Source organism: Heterocephalus glaber, unplaced genomic scaffold (genome assembly GCF_053883595.1).
Source record: "Heterocephalus glaber isolate CG9 unplaced genomic scaffold, H.glaber_assembly_v1.0 deba00001428, whole genome shotgun sequence".
Taxonomy (NCBI): Eukaryota; Metazoa; Chordata; class Mammalia; order Rodentia; family Bathyergidae; genus Heterocephalus; species Heterocephalus glaber.
The window spans coordinates 13,775,407-13,790,807 of NW_028258293.1; the positions used below are offsets into that span (position 1 = coordinate 13,775,407).

The 15,401-nt window shown below is 47.6% G+C and overlaps 1 protein-coding gene across 26 annotated transcripts in view; it reads left to right on the forward strand.

The window, feature by feature from the left end:
* Plekha7 (pleckstrin homology domain containing A7) overlaps positions 1-15,401 on the forward strand; it is a 227,912-nt gene that overhangs the window by 191,026 nt on the left and 21,485 nt on the right. For 12 of the 26 annotated variants that reach the window (XM_087211244.1, XM_087211247.1, XM_087211248.1 and 9 more), the window contains 8 exons: positions 1,860-2,382; positions 2,889-2,975; positions 3,456-3,575; positions 5,721-5,774; positions 9,146-9,175; positions 11,322-11,402; positions 14,919-14,987; positions 15,153-15,233. In XM_087211244.1, the coding sequence (XP_087067370.1) occupies positions 1,860-2,382; positions 2,889-2,975; positions 3,456-3,575; positions 5,721-5,774; positions 9,146-9,175; positions 11,322-11,402; positions 14,919-14,987; positions 15,153-15,233 (1,045 nt within the window). The remainder of the gene's footprint in view (positions 1-1,859; positions 2,383-2,888; positions 2,976-3,455; positions 3,576-5,720; positions 5,775-9,145; positions 9,176-11,321; positions 11,403-14,918; positions 14,988-15,152; positions 15,234-15,401) is intronic. The other 14 variants (XM_087211257.1, XM_087211258.1, XM_087211261.1 and 11 more) reach the window with 5 other exon arrangements.

Genomic DNA, 15,401 nt, shown 5'->3' on the forward strand with positions numbered 1-15,401 from the left:
TGGTAACTATAGTTCTATTCTTTGCTTCTGTGAGCTCTACTTTTCGAGGTTTCACATATAAGTAAGGTCATACAGAGCCTGTCTTTCTGTACCTGACTCATTTCACTAACTTGAATTTTTAAGGCAGTGGTGAAACTGCTGGTTCATGGACCACACTTTGAGTAGCCTTGGCATAGAACAACATCTGGCGTATGGTGGGCACTAAATGAAAATTAGTTAGATAAAACTGATACAAGCAGAGTCAGGATTTGGACTCAGGCCCATCTGACTCCACAGCCTGTTCTCTTTATATCTACATCTCAGAAAATAAGAAAGCTTGCTGGAGGTAGTTTTGACAGTCCTATGAAGCTTTTAACATGAGTATTGAAGGGCTGGCTATGTGTGAGGACTTCCTCAGACTGTGAACAATAGCAGAGTGTGAGACACAGTTCTTGTCTTTCAGGAATTTTCAGCTTGGCTGGGGAAGAGATGTCTTGCAAGTATGAAAAGGTCACATCAGTTCAGGACCTTGGGAAAATGACAGTATGATAACTAGCTAAACAGACCAGGAACACTGAGGGCTGTAGAACTTGTGGGAGAGGCATGGGACACTGTCCTGAAAGAAGTAATATTTGGGTAAATAAAGCAAGGGGAGCCCGTACTGGAAAGCAGAGGAAGAACAGTGTTCTGAGAATAGGGAGAGAAGGAGGGAAGGAATGTGCACAGGTGGAGGACCTTTTGTGTATCCACATGAAGGAGGCGTTTTCCTTTTGGTGTCATTTACTCCTCAGAACAGCTGCCAGTTGTGATGGCACATGCCTGTAATCCCAGCACTCAGGAAGCTGAGGCAGGAAGATTGCCTCGAGTTTGAGGCTACATAATGGGCTATATAGTGAATTCAAGGCCAGCCTGAACTATGTAGTAAGACCTTGCAAACAAACAACCATATGAGGCAGGTTATACTACCTCACATAGATGGGGAAAGTAAGACTCAGAGCAGTCAGTAAGCCAGCTAGGATCACAATGCTAGTGAATGGTAGAGCTGGGACTGAAACCCAGGGATTTGCTTTTTCCCTGGATGATGGAGAGGCTGGGCTGGACTAGGGGAGACTCATTCTCAGGCACCAGGCAGTGTGGGTACACCTGTGAGGGGTGCCTCCTTGAGGGGTGGGTCCTAGGCACCTGGTATGCTCCAGCCTAGTCCCAGCCTGGTAGGAGGAACAGGGAGAAACTGCAGGACTGCAAGGTGCCCCTTAGGGTCTTTACCTCATCTTTCTGGTACCTCCCATCCCCATCTCTGTCATTGGTTAATTACTGTTCTAGAGAGCCATGAGTGCCAGGGCAAGGAGTTTAAGTTTTACTTCACAGATGGCAGGGAGGTTTTTAGACCATGAAAGTGACTGGATTAGAGCAGGTGGTGGTGTATGTGGTGGAACTGAGTAGGAGCATCTTGGAGTTGTCTGGGGGAGGTAATTAACCAGTATCCACACTAGAGCAATAGAAAAATGAAGGGCCCAATACTAACCATTTCCTTTAAAAATCTCTAGAACTTGATGCTAGGATCTCAGGCAGAGGGAAAATCTCAGAAACAGAGGATTTTGAGGCCTTTCTTAGACATATACATATTGTCACTGCTGGCAAGAGGGGGAGAAGGAGAACGCAGAAGCAGTACTATCTCATTGCACTGGAATTGAGGACTATGGCACCCACACATTGGCTGGTAGGGAATTGACAGAGAAAGCTGGTTCTGAAGTCTTCTGCGAAGAGAAGTGGGGGGGAGCCCTGAGTATCTGCTTATTTCAGGCTCTGACAGGGTTCCCCCATGTGCTGGACCTGGTAGGCTTGCTTAGCTGTGTTTCTGTTCTTCCCTCTCTCCTCAGCCTTCCTTCAGAGCAGACACTTTCTCGCCAGGGTCCTAGCCAGCTCCTGTCCTTCCCAGAAAACTACCAGACCCTTCCCAAGAGCACCCGGCACCCCTCGGGGGACTCCTCACCCCCTCTGCGGAACCTGCCCAGTGACTACAAGTATGCACAGGACCGTGCTAGCCACCTGAAGATGTCGAGTGAGGAGCGCCGGGCACACCGGGATGGCACCGTATGGCAGCTGTATGAGTGGCAGCAGCGCCAGCAGTTCCGGCATGGCAGTCCCACGGCACCCATGTGTGCTGGCTCCCCGGAGTTTGCAGACCAGGGCAGGAGCAGGAGCATGCTGGAGGTTCCCCGCTCCATCTCTGTGCCTCCATCACCCTTGGACATACCTCCCCCGGGGCCCCCAAGGGTCTTCCTGCACAGGCGGCCACACACACCAGCAGAGCGTGTCACTGTAAAGCCACCAGACCAGAGGAGGAGTTTGGACATCTCGCTGGGGAGCTCTCCCAGGAAGGCACGGGGCCATGCCATCAAGGTAAGGCATGGGGACCTTGGCCTCTGTTGGGCATAGCCTCAAGGTACCAGGAGCCTCACCTGGCTCAAGCACAGATTGAGACATTGGGACCAAATGATAGCAAACTATAAATGCCAGTGTAGTTCTTGGGGTTTACTTTAATTCTGAGCACAACCCTGTGAGGTAGGTGCTATGATTAGGCCCATTTCACTGAGCCCTTGGGAGACAAAGTCACTTGCATGGGGTAGGGTTGTACAACTAGATGTCTGCTCCCTGGCAGCTTGGAAGGCAGGACAGGATGTCAGTGTTCAATCAATTCTGTTATTTATAATAACTCACCTCAGGTTTGACTCTCCAGAGGGCTTCCACAGTGTACTGTGCTATCTCCAGCAAGGAACCCATGAGCACCCATCTCACAGGGCATCTCAGGCTCAGTTAGGGGAACTAGCATGAAGTGCTACTTGGGAGTGAGTAGCAGAGGCCTCCTGCCTGGCCCTCAGTGTGACTCCTTGTCTCCCCACCTTTAGAACTCCTCGCACATGGACCGACGCTCCATGCCCTCCATGGGTTACATGACCCACACTGTCAGTGCTCCCAGTTTGCATGGAAAATCGGTAAGCATCCCCTTGGCTCCCCACCCAGGTGAACATGATGCGGCCTACAGTCCCGTCTCTGGGGTTTCCTCCCTCTGAGGTAGTCACATGGGGGACTGCAGCTGGTCCTGCAAAGATTGGGTAGAGAACTTGTGAAGTGAAGGGGAATGTTGGGCTTGCCTTCTCCTTTGAATAGGATTTTGCCAGAAGCGTTTTGAACCCACCACCTCTCTCCTGTTAGCTCCTCTCCCCTCTTCCCCACTCTTTGGTAAGATAACTCTACGTTCAGAGATTAAGTAGGGTGAGGTGGCACTGTTTGTTGCAGCTTTCCTGAAAAATTGACTTTCTGCAGTGCTTTTATTTGTGCTAATGGGAGAATTAATGCAATCATTGCATAGAGTGGTATCACACCAGTGCTGTCCCGGCACTAGGGCGGAGAGTGTAATTAAAGTGGTGCCCCTGTAGTGGCTAATTTCCTCCAATGTGTCTATACACCTGCAGCTGGAGGAGCTCTCACTGCTTCTCACCTGGTTGCGGCGGCACCAGGCCAAGTTGGCCAGTGTGCGAAATTTTGCCATGGGCCAGTTACTACAGCACCATCTGACCTTTCCCATCTGCCAGGTCAGCGCCCATGGGCTTTCCCGGGGCTGGGGAATGATGTGCTGGCCCGTGTTCCCTTGTGCTGCTTTGGTCTGTCTTTGCTGTTTGGCTTGTCCTCACTCCCTGCCTGTTTGCTTCTGGATGCTGCTGTCAGACACTGTATGGTGGTCATGGAGCTCAGCCCTCTGGTGCTGGGCAGGGGCTGCATGGGATGCAAGGGCCCTGAACTGTAGCTTCTTTGGTTGTATGTAGTGACTACCAGGCTGATGTGTGGTCACATCAAAAAGGCTCTGCTGGCTGTCAGCCTTGTCATCTTGGGCACTACTTGGGTTATTGAAAGACACAGGTGGTCAGCCTGGAGGGGAGAATGCAGAGAGCCCTCATTTCTGACAGTGCCTGCTGCCTGCAGAGCTCTTATATCTCTTCTCCTGTTGAGTCTCACAGTAACAGGGAGAGGTTAGGTAGAACACACAGGCACATGGTTCCACAAGGGAAGGGACTTGCCCAGATTTCTTGCAAGAAGGATGAAGGCTGGAGCCACAGTCCAGCTCCTGTCTGGCACAGTGCTCCAAACAGTTTCCAGGACATTGAACTCTGCAGCTAGGCTCCTTAAGCACTGGCCAGGGAGTTGCTCTTCCAAACCTCTAGAGCAGCTTAACTCCCTAGAGTTGTCCTCAGGCAAGAATAGGATAGGTTTGGCCACATGAGGCTGGGAGGCAGGGGGACAGATGGATGATGAAAGTAATGGGACTGTCATCTTCCTTCCCTGTCCCTTTTTAGAGAGGGATTTAGGAAAGGTATTTAGAAAAATGAATGTAAGTAGGGCACATGTTGTAATCCCAACAGTTCAGGAGGCTGAGGCAAGAGGATCATAAGTTCAAGATGTCTCAAAATAAAAACTAAGAAGGACTAGGCATATAGCTCAGTGCAAAGACCTAGGTTTAATTCCCAGTTCCACTACTACTGCCTCCCCCCAAGAATGTAAGAGGACATGTCCCCTTTAAGTTGGATATATTTGAGTAATTTTAGATAACAGTCTCCAGTTCTATCTTTCCTAATTCTGTGGAAGGTATGTGAGGACTGGGCTGATTGGGGAAGTAGGGATGGATGGACAGTGTAGGGACGAAAATAAGATCTTGCAAGCCACAAAGCATCTCTGATAATGGTCTTTCAGGTTTTCCCATACTTAAAAAGCCCTGCATGAACTTCTCAAATGTATTATATATGATCACCAGAGCTGTACAGCAGGACCACCTTCCCCGGCCCTGGCTTGCCCAGCTTGGAGACCCTGTTAGTCTGCAGAGAACGTGGCCCCTGGATCATTCTCTTTTTTTTTGGTACTGGGATTGAACTCGGGACCTTGTGCTTGCGAGCAGGCACTGGAACCACTGAGCTAAATCCCTGGCCCCTGGATCATTCTTAAGCTCTCCTAGCTCTCTGCTTCTCTGTTAGCTTCTGTGACCTCCTACATAGGAAAGCGTGAATTCTAGGAAATTGGTTCTTTTCTTTTCACTGCCTCCACTAATAACCCTCTAGAACTCAACAGACTGTCAGAGATGCCCAAGCAGATAGGTCCGCCCTGAAACTAGCTCCTGACCTGGCCACATTAACTCCATGCTGAACAGAAAGAGCGAAACATCCAGCATCTGTTGGTCCAAAGTCACACTGGGACCTCCTGGGTCACCCGAGTCATCTCTCTGCCTCTTCCAGGGACCTCTCTTGTGATAATCAGGGCTATCTCCATGCATGTGAATTGGCTCATTTCCAAGTTTTGATGACAGGAATTGGAGCCATGGTGACTGATGAGACCCTAGTTTAGGTGTGATATGTGCTCATGAAAGTAGACCTCCTCCTCTTGCTGCCTCAAGAGCCCAGCATCATCCTCAGCCATACTGCTGGGTGGGAGCCTCCTCACCAGAATGCCGGTTGAGGGACAAGCTGACTTTCCTCACAGTGACCCATAGGCTCTGCCATGCCAAAAGAGTCAGTGAGCTGCAGCAAGACATTTGTGCTTCCTCCATGGCCTCAAATGTGTTGTTCTGCTGTGGTCTCTTGTCCCCAGAGCTGCTCACTGTAAATGATTCACTTTCGAAACCCTGGATTATGGAAGCCTGTGGTGTTTATAACTGTTTGGTTTTCATTTTTCTCTTGCTGCTTCCTTTGAAGGCTGATGACACCTATCTTCAGCTGAAGAAAGACTTGGAATATCTGGATCTAAAGGTGAGTGGCATCAGGGTCCCTGCCTAACCTTTCTGAGAGTGGAACTGACCTTAAAGCCAAAGACACACAGTGTTATCAAGCCTGGATCCCACATGGAGACAGCTCTCTGAATCAGAAGTCTCACTTCTCACAGCCTCGAACTCTGGCTCTCTGCAGTTTCTTGTGAAATCTGCTGTGAGGTCTGTGGCAGGGGCACAAGGTCTTGATCTCTTCCTTCCTGTGTTTAGAACTGAAGGCCCCTGTCAAAATGAACATTTACTCCTCCACAGCCTCTGATGAAGACAGGAGAGTGTCCATGTGTTTCACAGGGTGCCGCTGTGTGTTTTCCATCACGGGTGCCTTGGTGGCTTCTTCGGCTTCGTTATGGGGAAGCAGGTTCCACATAGAATGACTTGGCTCTGCGGCTCTCAGGTAGCCTCCCTTCTTCATTTACATGGGAGCACTGGGCCCTGTAGGTGGTCAAACTCCAGCTCTGACTCGACCTTCACAGCACAGAGGGCCCAAGAAGGTTCATGTGGAAGGGAGAAGCATTCTGCCTGGAAGAGAGAGGGCTGCTGTTGTCCTTCCCACAGCTCTCTGAAAGTTCCTGCTGTGGGCAGTGCCCCTATGCCTGAGTCTGCACCATGAAATAGGCAGAAGGAATGTGACCTTTAATCACCCAAGGGTGGGTGAGAGGCCTGTAGGACACCCATGCACCTGCCATGAGGGCATGCCCTGCAGTTCCCAGTGTTCCAGACTGGAGATATTTTTTAACCCAGGATCTTTATCCAGCCTTGCAGAGCTGATGTAAACATTAATCCTAAGGCAGCCGATGGGAGGAGGGGGCCCTCCCCACAAGTAAGTATAATCAGGCCTTTGATTAGAAATCAGCCCATTCAGTTATGTATCTGTTGAGCACTTGCTATATGCCCAGCTCTGCAGAAGATGTGGGCAGATGCAAGAGAAAAATAGAGGCTTTCTGGTCTCATGAAACATTCAAATGTCCAGGCTGGAGAAAGAAAAATTTCCCAAATAACACAGATTTATGTGCAAGGACTATACAAAGATCTATTTGGCTCAGTCCTCAGCTGAAGTCGTGAGAATCACTGTGGGCTACTAGGAAGGCTTTTGGGAGCAGGTGGCATGCATGGAGCTTTGAAGCGCTAGGGGTTTGGGGTTGTTGAGATTAAGGAGGAAGGCGACCCAGAGGATGGTGGTATGGATAGGGCCACAGAAGGGAGGGAGAGGCAGCTCCTGCAGACTCCTCATTCTTCCCTGGGCCTTAGGAAGAAAGATACAGAGCACAAAGGGATTAGAGAAGGGGAAACTGAGGCCCAGGGTAGCAGAGAACTAAGAGTCTCTGTGTCCTTTCTCCAACAGAGGGTATCATATGTACCAGTCCTGCATTTCACTTTTGTTAAATTATTTAGCCCTTGCAGTAGCCCAGTAAGGGAGGTGATGGTGTCATCTTTTAACTGACTGACGATCAGAGAAGTAAATGACTTTCCCATGGCCACACAAGCGGTTATGAGGATTGGGATTTGGGTGTAGCTCTAACACTAAAGCTTGTGCTCTTAATCACCTTTCTGTAAGGCCTCACTCACAACAGTGGACTCAGAGACATTGAGCTGCTTGGGAGTTGAGCCCAGGTCTTTAAACCAAGAAATGTGTTTGGTGGAATAGAGGCAGGTTGCATCCTGGAGGCTGGGGTTTGGTTAGGGTTACTCACGAGCCATATGTGACTAGAACATTTTCTAGCAATTAGACTTTTTAGACATTGTCATCATCTGTCATAAAAACAGTTGTGTTGATACCAGAAATTTCCTGGTAGCTTCTACTCCAGTTCCTAAGCTCTTCTCAGAGAACTTGACTCCCAAACGGATGGCACTAGTGGCTGGGAGAGGCTTGTCTCAGCAGTAGCACATATGGGAAAAGATGTTGGGTCTTGTGCCGTGTGCCACTGAACTGATGTGGCTGCCAAAACAGAATGGCACTTCCTTGGCCTCCTGCAGAGGGGTAGGGGCCCTGCTTGGCCCTGCACAGACCTGGCTGGACCATAGGGTTCTCAGATGAATGTCTCCTTTCAAGATCCAGATAAAGGAATTGCTGAATTGGGAGATTGAAATTGGGCATTCAAAACTCAAATCAACCTACTAAATCAGAAAGGGAATATGCTGCTTCCAGCCAGGAGCACCATTCCAGGGGATTAGCCCACACTGTCACTATTCTGCCAGCCTCAGTCTCTGCTGTAGAACCAGAGCTGCCTCCACCTTCACATCTGGTCTCCCCTATGCCCCTGCCCCCAGCATCCTAGCAAGTTCCCTAATGGGAGAGCTTACTGGCTTGAAAGAAGATAGCAGCTGGGATAGCTACAATGCAGAACTAGGGAAGGAGTTAGAGACGACTCAGAAGAGATGTGGAGACAGAAGTTGTAGAGCTCTGGTGTGTTATCATGTTTCTGTGGCCATAAGGAGGAATTAAGATAAGTGGATGGCTGCTATAAATAGACAGGTTTCGTGTATTAGACTTTTCTAAAAAGGCTTCCTCAGGTGGTGGTGAACTCTGTGTCACCTGGGCACAACTGAGGCTACATGGGACTGAGTAGGATAAGTGCATGGATTAGGAAAACTTAAATGTCCATTGGTCTTTAGATTCTATGACATGCTGGACAAAATATTCCTGAGATGAGGGCCTCTGTGGACACAATTAAATGGACACTGTGGACCACCCTGCACATGGAAATAGAGACAAACACATCCCCTCTGGGACTAGCTTCTTGTGAGAGCCTCCCCCAACCCCCAGGAGGAAAACCTCTCCAAAGAGGGAATCTCCCTGCCTGGAATCTGACCTGCTCCCCCTCCCTCACTCTGCCGTGTTGACTTAGGGCCCTCCATCTTCTTGTCCCAAAGGCCGAGAACCCAGACCATCCCTCTTTCCAACAGCTGACACTTGGCCTCCACCACCAGTTAGTGCTGTTTGCTTCCCCACCCTGCGGAGCTGTTTCCTCCTCAAGGACCACCTTCCTGTTGTGGTGCCAGATGGCCAAGGCGCTGTCTTAGAAAGATACTCTACTATTATGCTGATGAGGAGCATTTCCTTCTTGGGCATTTTACTTGGTGATGCTAGGATGAAAAGGAGCCCATAATGATCAAGATCTATTCCTGCCTAGCCCCCTGTTTAGGCACAGTTGGTGTTCATTTATGTCATTTAATCCTTTAGCAACCTTGAGTATAGAAATTATCCTTGTTTTCCTAACCAGGAACCCTTATCTCAAAGAAATTAAGTAATTGCTGCAGAGTTACATAGCAGAGACTGAATTTTCCCCTTCTTTTTTTTTAATATACCATATGCTTTGCCACCCCAGAGTTGTCTTTTTTTTTTTCTGGTACCAGGAATTGAACTCAGGACCTTGCATTTGCCAGGTAGGTGCAGTGCCACTAAGCTACATCCCCAGCCCCAGAATTGTCTTGACTTGTGTTTCTGGCATCTAAATTCTATCCTGCAGAACCCTGTACTGTAGCTGGGTCCAAAGAGTGGCTCTGTAACAGGCTGGTCCTAAACTCTTGGGCTTAAATGGCCCTCGTGCCTCAGCTTTCTGAGTAGCTGAGACTACACGTGCTTGCCACTGCATCTGGCTTTGAATTATTTTTTATGTAACTATGAAACATAACTGGGAAAGTGAGGTGAGGTAAGTGTCTACAGCTATGCAGGTGGTGCCTTTGTAGATAGGGATGGGTCGTAGTCAACCCCAAGGGTTGCTCAATTTTTAAAATGCAAATCTGAGGTAGGCATAGTACAAGTCTAGTCCCAGCCACTCAGGAGGCTGAGGCAGGAAGATCACTTGATCCTGGGAGTTTGAGACCAGCCTGGGCAACATAGTGAGACCCTGTCTCTCTTTTTTTTTGCTACCGGGGATCGAACTTGGGTCCTTGCACTTGTGCAGCCCTGTGGTGAAACCACTGAGCTAATCCCCGTCCCGAGACCCTGTCTCTTAAAAAAAAAAAAGTGCAGATCTGGAGGGGTCTATTGAGTTAGAACCCCTGGTGCAGGTGGGTGGGGAGGAGGATGGGCAGGACTCCATAGGTGTTTATAATGTGTAGCCAGAGTTGAGAAAGATTGGTTCAAAGCAGTGGCTTTTGAAGTATAATTCCGGGCCAGCAACATCAGCAATACCCTGGGATTTGGACCTACCTGAGATCTGCCCAGTGAGAACATCTAGGGTGGGGCCCCACATATGTGTTTGTTAACAAGTCCTCCAGATGACTGATGCACACAGTAAATCTTGAGAACCACTGACTTACAGCAGCAGTTCTCAGTCCTGGCTGCACATTAGAATCACCAAGGAGGCTGCTTAAGAATCCCCAGACCAATTACATCAGGGTCCTTGGGGTGCAACTCAGACATCACTCTTTTTATTTTTTTTATTTTTAAAAAATTTTTTTCCATTAAGTTTATTGGTACATTTTAGGTATACAATACAGTTACATTCATCATTGGGATCTTGTACCTTTACATGATGTATCTTGGTTCTTATTTTTTCCCCATTCCCAGCCCTCCCTTCACCCCCTCCCCCCTTTTCTATTTACAAAGACTTTGTTTCCATTTTTTTCCTTTTCTCATGTTTTTTCTTTTCCCTTCTTTTCTTTCTCCTGCCTGTCCCACTTCCCCTACTCCTTTAGATCTTTTCTTCCTGTTTCACAATATTAGTTATACATTTTGATCCATATTTACACTTTTAGTTTTTCACACCAGAGAAACTATTCGGAATTTACACGTGTGTCCTATTTATTTCACTTAAGAGGATGGCCTCAATGTGCATCCACTTAGCTATAAATGTCTCTCATTTCTCGTTCTTTATGGCTGAGTAGTACTCCATTTTATAGAAAAACCACATCTTCTTTATCTAGTCTCCAGTTGATGGGCATTTGGGCTGTTTCCAAGTTTTAGCTATTACAAACGCATCAGTCGTTTTAAAAGCTCCTCAGATAATTCCAGTCTTCAGCCAGAGTTGAAATCCACTGTGCTAGAGGGTGAGGACAATACTTCCTAAAAGGAGCTGTAAGATCTGAGACTGTTGATCAGCCATGAACTTTTAGATGCAGTCCAAGTGTAGAGGTGGAGGTGTGAGGGACAGAAAGTGGACATGCTGGGTGGGAGTGAGGCTGATGCCTCCTGGCACCACTCTAAACAAAGCTTTGATATCTCACAGAGTATGATGAGGGAGGCAAGGAAGACACAGACTTTCCTGCTATAATGTTCCTTTGCCTGCTGTGGCACCACTGGGGAGGAAATGGGCAGTGAAATGGCTCTCCCATGCCAACAGCCTGTTCATGATCTTGTCACTTAGCGCTGAATGTCCCCCAGTTTACAGAGGAGGGAACTGGAGTCCGGAAAGTTCCCATAGCTGGGACCCCGTCGGGTCACTGAAGTCCACTATAATTATGCTGTGCACATCCTCTTTAAGGTTCCCCCTTTGCCACTTCCCCAAATTCTGGCTGCTTCAAGTGTTGTTTAATGTTATGTTTCACCTGTTATGTTTTGTTGTATTTGCCTTTTTGTTTGGAACAGATTAAAAATAATGAACCTTTGATCAACGTGCTTTACAAAGTGCTGAAGAAGTCAGCACGGGGCTGTCGGCCCAGGAGAAGCGTAAGATGATCTGATCCGTGTCTCCAAATGGGGCCATTCCATTGCTTTTGGCTCAGTGCTGGCTCCATCACTTGCTTAACCAGTTGCTCTCCTGATCGCCCCAGGCTTCCCGCAAGTCATTTTGGTTTATTTTCTTTAAACTGTAGCTCTCTTCAGCATTGTGGCTGATGCACCAGTCTGGGCCGCTCATCTGTGGTGTTCCATGACTCCCATCTTTTGTGCTACCGAAGTGTGGGGGGCTTTCCTGGCTCATCATCAGCTTGTGTCATGTTTCCATTGTCCCTTGTCTGCCTCCATGGTGAGGGCATACCTAGATACAGTTGAGCCTGAGTTTCTTGGGAGGGAGCAGCAGTTACTGGTCAGCTAGAGGGAGGCCAGGTCAGATTACCCTGCGGCCCTGGCCTCTTCTCTGGGGCAGGATGTTGATATTTGGATAATAGTCCAGAGCTAGACTAGAACAAAACAGTCACCTCATGCCCCCTTTGACTGACACAAAAGTATAGGAACTATAATGCGGCTGGCTCTCGTAGCATTCTAAGGGAAGCTGCAGGTTGGGGTACAGGTGGTGTATCTGGCCATTCTGAGCCCGAAGAACATGTGTTGGGATGTGGTGGAAAACAAGTAAGTTGCCCAGGGGGCCTTTGATTCTCTTCTGAGGCAGAGATTTCTTCAAGTGGATAAATGCCCATGGACTTTCACTTTTTTCTGGTGACAGATACTGGGTGGGTGGGAGAGGACTCACTGTTGATGTCTTAAATGGATTTAAACATGGCTATCACAAAGCACAAGGTTAAAAGGAAACTTAGCTAATATACTACTTGTGGATGTAACATTTCTTAGTAGCCTTTGTCCTCTGGAATAGAGCTAAATTCAGAAGCTTTAAGGCCTCAGAGCTGTGTAAACAACTGTCAGAAAGCTCTGTGGCCTTTATGCCATAGGAATCAGAGCTGACCTTCCCAATTTTGATACATTCATGAACTCACTAAGCAAACATTTTCCGAATATCTTCAATATGCTAGTCCCTGGCTGGGCCTTGAGGATAAAGAAAAATATATCTTGGTCTCCACAGTCACCCTTCATTAGGTTACTGTCTAGAGACAGATAAGTAAACAGGCTTATAATCTACTTCTCCAAGTACCACAGCAGTGTCAGACCCAGGGTGTGGAAGGAGTACCCTGAAGAGCACCAAACCCAGTCTGAGGGGAGAGAGAGAGATAAGTACTTCACCTCTGTTGAGCTTTTGAGCCCTTTGGATTCCTAACTCACAACACCTTGTAAGCTGCACACTTAACAGAGGACAAGAGAAATCTATTTCCTTGATAAAGGGAATGCTAATATTCTAGGGTGGGGTGGGGAAGTGAATATATATTCAGTATTCTAGGAAGGCAGTGAAGGGCATACATTTAGAAAGCTTTCTATTAGAAAGTTTAATTTAGAAGATTCAGCTTTCTCAAAATGCCCCTTTTGAATAGAATATCTCATTTCTTTCCTGGTGGTGCTAGATAAATGAAGCATGCTCAATTAGATTCTCTGCCTTGTTACTTAAGCATCAAAAAAAAAATATCCTCCATAGAAAGCTTCAGTGAAATAAAGGGGAAATCCCTGAAGCATATCTCAATTAGAAAGTGTTTTCTACCTAGGAAATGAGCCAAGGATTGGCCCACTGGGGGACAGACAAACCCGTTGTCCTCCCCTTGTGACCTAGAGTGAAGACCTCAACACTTTCACCTGCTTGTTCTCCCAGGTTCCCCTGAGTTTAAAGCCCACATCCTGCTGGAAAGTCCAGCTGTTTGTGGGTCACCAGAATTAATTCCATGCTCTCCCTCTCCCTCACCTCTCCTCCATCTCAGAACACTATACTGTTTGTGGATTGTTGTAGGAGTCTGTGTGTTCTACAACTGTGTGTATACCTGTATGTACACATGATCTGCCAGTTTGAGGAGCCAAATTTGGCTGGAGTTTTGCCCTTTGCAAGAACTTCCACTAGCTTGCATGTTCCCTTTTACCTACATGCAGCTGAGTAAGCATTTGCTCAGTGCCTGCCTTTGTGCCAGGCCTTATATTTCAAGGCTGTGTCATGATAAATAAGACAGTGGTCCCTATTCTACGGTGTGACCAAAGAGATCCTGGGAATGCTTGGCTTGGTTCTGTAGGCCAGAATCATTCCAATGCCCAAAGCATGCAGAGGTTGTTTTCCCGTGACCTTGACCTTTGAATTTGCTGCTGCTGATTCTCAGGGAGGAGGCGTATAGGGCAGTTGGGCACATGAGGTAGCTTGAGCTCTGAGGGGAGTGACTGCCAACATATTTTAGCTTCTGATCACACTCAGACTTATTGGAACTTCTAGATGGAGTGAGGAGAAAGCAAAGGCCATTTCTCCATAGCACACATACTACCTGTCTCAGCTGTGGTTAGTCCTACCCTCCTTTTCTCCTGGTCATATTTGCAAATGGAAGTCAGGGTGATATTCTCTCCTCTACATGAGGTGCTTAGACCTGGCTCTTCCCAGCCTCATCTTGACCTTGGGGTGTATCTGTGTAAAAGCCACCCCTGCGCAGCTTTTGACAAGGAGACTTGGGAGAAATGAAAGCGAGGAATAAAGACCTGGATTCAGCTTCTTAGGAGCCAGTGAGAGATAGGCAACATGCTGCCAAATGTAGGTTGACTGAAGGATGGGAAATGGGAAATCTCATTGACCCGTAAGTTGGGGTGACTTCTGTGTTTCTTTGTGGTTTCCTTTCTTTTTTTTTTTTTTTTTGGTACCAGGGATCGAACTCGGGTCCTTACGCTTGCACAGCAGGCGGCGAAACCACTGAGCTAAATGCCTGGCCCATGTGGTTTCCTACAGTTTCACATTAGTTATTCAGGAATCAACAAAAATCCTAGCTGGGAATTATTCAACTTCCTTCTTTCCTTAGTCAGATCCTCTTCCCTGAGAGTATGGAGTGAGGAATGCTGTACTTATGCATGGCAAACAGGGGTGCTCAGAGACACTTTTTAAACTGAGGCTTGAGAATGCTCAGGGGATTTGCTTGTTCCTTCTGGCCTGCCCACCTCAGCCCTGGGGAGGGGGTGAGAGACTTCTATAACATCCTTTTGTCCCTAGGTTCAGTAGTAAACTTAGCAGTGACAAATTTTCCGAGATCCATACTGACTCTACACTCATTTTGAGCAAATACATGCTTTAAAAATTAATGATCTTCTAACTTGAACATTTGCATTTTCTTAAATTTGATTTTTTTTTTTGGTACGAGGGATCGAACTCAGGTCCTTGTGCTTGCGCAGCAGGTGGCAAAACCACTGAGCTAAATCCCCAGCCCTTAAATTTGATAATTTATAAGTGCCACTAGCATCACAAAAGATTTTTTTAGTTTCTTATAAAGCAGTTTTTGCTTGAGTTTTTGTCCCTTTCATGCCTTGCGAATTCCACACCCATCCAGCATAGGGCTAACTTTCCTTCCTGAGTTCTGATTCCAAACCCCATGGTTAAGTCTTCTTTAAATTGTTCACTCCCAGATGACAGGCCGGGACCTTCTCAAGGATCGAAGCCTGAAGCCTGTGAAGATTGCTGAGAGTGACATTGACGTGAGTGAGCAGAGTGACCCCTCAGCTGCCTTCTGACCCAGACCCAGCGTGGCAGCTTCTGGCAGGGTTTGAATGGTTCTGTAGCCAGAGGCTCTCTGGTCATGCTCCCGAGGCTTCACCCTGTTCTAGTGTCCTGGGTCCTCCTAAACCTCTTCTTGCTTATAGGTCAAACTGAGCATCTTTTGTGAACAAGACAGGATCCTCCAGGACCTGGAAGATAAGATTCGAGCCCTCAAGGAGAACAAAGTAGGCATCAGTTTTGCATCATCTTGGGATAGGTGGAGGGACAGATTGTGCCCTGTCTTTCCTGAGACATTGCCTGGGTACTCCTGATAGTATTGAACAATAGGTGCTATTATCCACAGCAGTGCCTTTTGTTCAGAGGTTTTTCTTGGAGGTTTCTGAGCCTGAGGA